A 6511-nucleotide genomic window follows, 5' to 3' on the forward strand; every position below is an offset into this window, starting at 1 on the left:
GCCAGACTGGTTTCACTGACTCTGTACTTCCGTGGCACATCAACAGGTAATCTTAAACACCTCAGAGAACAACGCTAACATTTATACGTAGCAACTTTTGATACAGCCACCCCAAGAGCTAGAAAAGGTATTGCGGTGGTTGACATGGTTGCCTCACAGTGCCAGGGACCCGGGTTCAATTCCAGCCTCAGGTCACCGTCTGGAGTTTGCACGTTCTACCCATGGGTCTGCGTGGATTTCCTCCCACAACCCAGGGTGTGCAGGTTAGGTAGATTAACTATGCTAAACTGCCACTTAGTGCCCCAAGATGTGTAGCTTAGGCGGATTGGCCGTGCTAAATTGCCCCTTAGTGTCCAAGGTTGTGTAGGTTAGGGGGAATTGGCCAGGGTAAATTACCCCTTAATGTCCAAAGACGTGTAGGTTACTGCGTCTGGCCATCTAAATATCTGGGGTTACAGGGATAAGGCTTGGGTGGGATGCTTTGTCGGAGAGTTGGTGTAGACTTGATAGGCCGAATGGCCTCTTTGCGCTGTCAGGATTCTACGATTCTCTAAGAGTGGAGTTAGAAAGGCAAATAGCTGGCAGTCCAAGCTCACAGGTCTATTTCATTGGTGCCAGCTTGGCTCAGTTGGCAGGGCTTTCACCTCCAGAGAAGCTTTATGGCCTTTCTGTATTGTTAGCTAGACTGACCCCCTCAATGCAGTATGGAGGGTGCCACCCCTTTGGATCAGAGAGTTCAGCGAGAACATCTAGCTTGTTCAGGTCAAGTTGCAAGAGAATAAAGATCAGAGTTTGCTTTCTACCACTCTGGAATGCAAGGTACAGCGATAATGGAGTTGCTGATTACTAATCATAGTAATTAGTTGACACAGAAATGAAACAAGGAACTTTAAGAATCATAACTCCAAAATTACCTTTTTGTGTTATATTTGACATGTCAAATTACATACTAATTTATCCTGAATTTTTTTTTAAACCTAAATTTCTATTTGAATGAATTAACACTAGCTTCCACTAATTCCATAGGGTACCTATTCCACAGAGCAACCATTCACTCATTAAATATCAGGCTCAATTTTACCTCAATGTTAAATGATTAGGTTTTGAGTGGGCAGCACAATGGTTAGTACTGCTGCCTCACAGCGCCAGGGACCTGGGCTCAATTCCTGGCTTGGGTCACTGTCTGTGGAGTCTGCACATTCTCCCCATGCCTGTGTGGGTATCCTCCGGGTGCTCCAGTTTCCTCCCACAGTCCAAAAGATGTGCAGGTTAGGTGGATTGACTGTGCTAAATTCTCCCTCAGTGTCGCAGGACAGGTGCCAGAGTGTGGCGACTAGGGGATTTTCACAGTAACTTCATTGCAGTGTTAATATAAGCCTTCCGTGTGACACTAATAAATAAACTTTAGTTAAAAATCCAATCCAACCTCTCAGATCCCGAACGCTGACTCTGTTTCTTTTCAAAGCTGGGGGCTGGGCAAGCCAAGTGTTCTCGCAATTTAAAGTATAAAGCTCATTTACCACAAGCAGGCTCACATTAACACTGCAATGAAGTTACTGTGAAAATCCCCTCGTTGCCACACTCCGGCGTCTGTTCGGGTACACCGAGGGATAGTTTACCATGGTTAATGCACCTAACCAGAACATCTTTTAGACTGCAGGAGGAAACCGGAGCACTCGGAGGAAACCCACGTGGACACGGGGAGAACTGCAAGCTCCAAACAGTCACCCGAGGCCGGAATCGAACCCGGGTCCCTGGCACTGTGAGGCAGCAGTGCTAACCACTGTGCCATCCAACCAGCATTCCCACTCTCAGCAAGTTTGTTGGATCGTTCTGTGTGGATTTACCAGCTGACAATGGTGAGATGGGCTTTAAATTGATTGGATGCACAAATTTGGGATGTTGTGTCAGAAAGAGGAGGTAAATATAAGTTTATTCTCAAAAACCTCAGCCGCACATTTTTGGGGAAAAAGATGAGAGAAATAAACAGCTCAAAAAAGTGAGATACACATCTGCAAAAATGTATTTAGGGTAAAGTTTAATGTACATGCTAATTAACCACACACAACAGCGATGTCAGCCGGGGAACCATTACCTTAAGCAGCTACTTGGGAAGCTCAGCTGTTAAGGTTCCTAAGGGCAACAGCGCTTCACAATGACCACTGCTGAAAGCTTCAGGGCAAATGAAGGTCACCTCATTTAGCCAACACATAAATGTAACACCAGCCCACACACAGAAGCAGCCACTGGGCCATTGCCAGTGGGGATGGGGTCCCAAGCGTCAGCTGCCAGCTTCCAAGCGAACTTGCCAGGTTGCGAGGGCAGGCCAGCTGAACACATGGGTTGGGAGTTTCCAGCACTGCTGTCAGGTTAAGAACAAGAAAATGACGTTTTGGGATCCATTCCAGTCTCCCCACAGGGCAGAGTGAGCTGCAAAACTGATTACAACAACTTCACCCACCCAACCAAAAAAAATACAGACTCCCACATTTGGGCTTCTGTCCTCGTCACCATCACAACTTATATATAACATGAAAGAGCAGGTCGTAATTTTAACAAACAGTCCAGTAAGATACGCTCTATGCCGTATTGAAATCGATGCATTTGAAAGAGGCTTTGGAGTAAAGGTGCGGGTTCACGAAATAGGGAGTGCTGACTCAAGACAAGGTCCGAGCGCGCCCATTTAATTCTTAGTCAGTGCGAATGGGTGGCATCTATCCATTAACAGGAGGCTTAGACAGACGGTGCCAAAATAGGGAAAGTGACACAGCGCCTGGGTATCTCAATATTTAAATCGAGAGTGGCACATTCCACTGCTCACTACCCCGAGGTGGTGACACCGACAGTCTACAGTCCTCAACTGATTATCTTGACATCAGACCAGGCAACCAACCATTCCCCCACCTCAAACCCGACTCGAGGGAGTCCCTCCCCACCCACCGACACCAGAAATTGTCCTAAAAATACAAAGCGCAGCCTGTGACAGCTATATTTTAATTTAGCAGAATCAATGCTGGTCACACAATGTTGTTGAAACGAGCATATTTTTAAAAACAAACTGGTTTCCCCCCCACTTCCTGCTCCAGATGGAAATATCGCCGAGATCTGTAAGAGCCAAGCACTTTAACAATCCCAATACTCGCCTCACAGTGAAAGTTTCCTTTAACACAAATGAGTCTGTAGAGTCAAACATCCTGCCATGCACGCTCTCCTCCTGCCTCTCTGGCGCTTCGCAGCAAAGCTAAAGGGCTCCTCCTGCAAATATGAGTTCCAGAGCAGCCTGGATGTCCCCACCGGTGGCCTGTAGCGCTCGCAGGCTCAGCTCACTGTCCTGAATCCCCATGTCTCTCAGCTGCTGCAGCTGCGGCTGCCACTGGTTCTGCAGGAAGCAAACATGCCAGCGTCAAAATGTTATTTAAAGCCCCCCACTCACATGAAACTCACTCCAGAACCAAACGGAGCAGAGGAACTGGATTTGACAAAGGATTTAACATTGAAGGGATCTCAGCAGGTGCCGCCTCCCGTCCTCACCCCTCCAAAGCCCCATTTTCTGACTGGTCCACAGATAATGCTAGAGTGGTCTGCAAGGCTGCTGCAGAGGGCATGTTGGTGTGGGTGTGGAGACACAGCCAGGACAGAGAGGGTAACAAGTGCAAGCTTCCTTCCCAAAAGCACACTAAATGAACGAGTTGGCTTTTTATTGTAATTCTACCGTTTCATTGCACTTTTTACTCAATGTCTTATTTGCATCTAACTCCACCCAGCCCCGACATGCGTGCCACCCAACTCTCCCCACCCTGCAAACACAAACAGATGCACACACCCTTAAACACACTGTCACTGGATTGAGATTAGGACTAGCTAGATTCAATGTATAAAGATCGGGACTGGCCTGGCTGATTTCTCCCTGTCTGAGAGGTCAAACGCAGCATGCCAAACCATTAGCCCACCCAGCGCGGGCTGGGGATCAAATTCACAGACCTTCCTGCTCTGTAGGATGCAGCTAACTGCCAGCTGGGGCGTGTCTGAGGACACTCGGAAAACCCATCATGCTGCACAGCTGCCACAAGTTACTGAAAACCCCTTTTAACCTTCAGGAGCACAGGAAACTCAGATCGAAAGCACCAACCTGGAGTGCCGAGATGTTGGAAGCTTGCAGAGCCTGCTGCAGGGCCTGGCTGAATATATCGTGACTGATCGGGGCGGCTGACGGCATCCCGGAGTTCATCACTGGAGACAGGCCCGAGGCTGTGCCCTGTGGGGAGAAAAGCCGAGATAGAGGTGGGTAAATGAGGTGGAGGAGGGGGAAGAGAGGAGGGAAGGTGGGCGAAGGGGAGGGGAGGGAAGGGAAGGGAAGGTGGGCGAAGGGGAGGGGAGGGAAGGGAAGGGAAGGTGGGCGAAGGGGAGGGGAGGGAAGGGAAGGGAAGGTGGGTGAAGGGGAGGGGAGGGGAGGGAAGGGAAGGGAAGGTGGGCGAAGGGGAGGGAAGGGAAGGGAAGGTGGGGGAAGTGGAGGGGAGGGGAGGGAAGGTGGGGGAAGGGGAGGGGGGGGGAGGGAAGGTGGGGGGAGGGGAGGGAAGGTGGGGGAAGGGGAGGGGAGGGGAGGGAAGGTGGGGGAAGGGGAGGGGAGGGGAGGGAAGGTGGGGGAAGGGGAGGGAAGGGAAGGGAAGGTGGGCGAAGGGGAGGGAAGGGAAGGGAAGGTGGGGGAAGTGGAGGGGAGGGGAGGGAAGGTGGGGGAAGGGGAGGGGGGGGAGGGAAGGTGGGGGGAGGGGAGGGAAGGTGGGGGGAGGGGAGGGAAGGTGGGGGGAGGGGAGGGAAGGTGGGGGGAGGGGAGGGAAGGTGGGGGGAGGGGAGGGAAGGTGGGGGAAGGGGAGGGAAGGTGGGGGAAGGGGAGGGGAGGGGAGGGAAGGTGGGGGAAGGGGAGGGAAGGTGGGGGAAGGGGAGGGGAGGGGAGGGAAGGTGGGGGAAGGGGAGGGGAGGGGAGGGGAGGGGAGGGGAGGGGAGGGGAGGGGAGGGGAGGGGAGGGGAGGGGAGGGGAGGGAAGGTGGGGGAAGGGGAGGGGAGGGGAGGGAAGGTGGGGGGAGGGAAGGTGGGGGAAGGGGAGGGGGGGAGGGAAGGTGGGGGAAGGGGAGGGGAGGGGAGGGAAGGTGGGGGAAGGGGAGGGGAGGGGAGGGGAGGGGAGGGGAGGGGAGGGAAGGTGGGGGAAGGGGAGGGGAGGTGGGGGAAGGGGAGGGGAGGGGAGGGAAGGTGGGGGAAGGGGAGGGGAGGGGAGGGAAGGTGGGGGAAGGGGAGGGGAGGGGAGGGAAGGTGGGGGAAGGGGAGGGGAGGGGAGGGAAGGTGGGGGAAGGGGAGGGGAGGGGAGGGAAGGTGGGGGAAGGGGAGGGGAGGGGAGGGAAGGTGGGGGAAGGGGGGGGAGGGGAGGGAAGGTGGGGGAAGGGGAGGGGAGGGGAGGGAAGGTGGGGGAAGGGGAGGGGAGGGGAGGGAAGGTGGGGGAAGGGGAGGGGAGGGAAGGTGGGGGAAGGGGAGGGGAGGGGAGGGAAGGTGGGGGAAGGAGGGGGGAGGAGAGAGGGGAAACTTGTGGACAGATGGGTTCGTCTCACCTGTGCTCCTGTGGTCGGGGTAGCAGCGTTGCTCTCTGGGGTACTGGCTAAGGCCAGCGCAGTCGCCAACTCGCTCTGTGTGATGGGTCGAGGTCCCACTGAGCCGCTGTACCCCAATGTAGCCGGCCGGGAGCCAGAGGCACTACTGGAGGAAGCAGTGGCTCGAGCCTGGGTGAAGAAACAACAGGAAAAGTCTGAATTGTTAGCAGCAAGAACATTGACTGTGTTAAGTGAAGGCACTGGTGAACCAATGTCAGGTTGTATAACCCTCTGTAAACATCAGCAGCCAGTACCATTCACTGTGAGGACAACAGCAGCACATCAGGGGAATTGCACACAAGATTCCTGAAGGAGTCTTTTTAACGTTTAAAGTTTTTTTTTAAATTATTAGTCACAAGGCTAATATTAACACTGCAATGAAATTACTGTGAAAATCTCCAAGTCGCCACACTCTGGCACCTGTTCGGGTACACTGAGGGAGAATTTAGCACGGCCAATGCACCCTAACCAGCACATCTTTCAGACTGTGGGAGGAAACCCATGCAGACACGGGGAAAACGTGCAAACTCCACACAGACAGTGACCCAAGCTAGGAATCAAACCCAGGTCCCTGGCACTGTGAGGCATCAGTGCTAACCACTGTGCCACCATGATGCCCTAGCATGGTAGCACGGAGGGTTCTACTGATCCCAGCGCAGGAGGGTTCTTTAACATTGTCAGCTATGACTCAGTTGGTAGCACCCACACCAGAGGGTGTGTGAGTCAGAAGGGTGTGCGGTGGCACTCAAACCAAAGATGTAAGCACAGTATTGAGGCTGACACTTCCACACAGTACTGAGGGAATGCTGCAATGTTGGACAAGAGAATTCAGCTCAGTGCAAATGATCCCATGGCACCATTTTGAAAAGCTGGGG

General features: G+C 53.2%; 1 protein-coding gene across 1 annotated transcript; it reads right to left on the minus strand.

Annotated features, from left to right (window-relative positions):
* Positions 1–2021: 2021 nt before the first annotated feature.
* LOC145338995 (ubiquitin-like protein 7) lies at positions 2022–5765 on the minus strand (the record flags this gene model as incomplete). Its single annotated transcript, XM_080183416.1, has 3 exons — positions 2022–3379; positions 4130–4255; positions 5598–5765. Coding segments are annotated over 3 exons (432 nt in total), but the record flags the coding sequence as incomplete, so codon positions are not given.
* Between the last annotated feature and the right edge of the window lie 746 nt (positions 5766–6511).

Source organism: Carcharhinus amblyrhynchos, unplaced genomic scaffold (assembly GCF_965287045.1).
Source record: "Carcharhinus amblyrhynchos unplaced genomic scaffold, sCarAmb.v2.hapA chromosome_281, whole genome shotgun sequence".
NCBI classification, from domain to species: domain Eukaryota; kingdom Metazoa; phylum Chordata; class Chondrichthyes; order Carcharhiniformes; family Carcharhinidae; genus Carcharhinus; species Carcharhinus amblyrhynchos.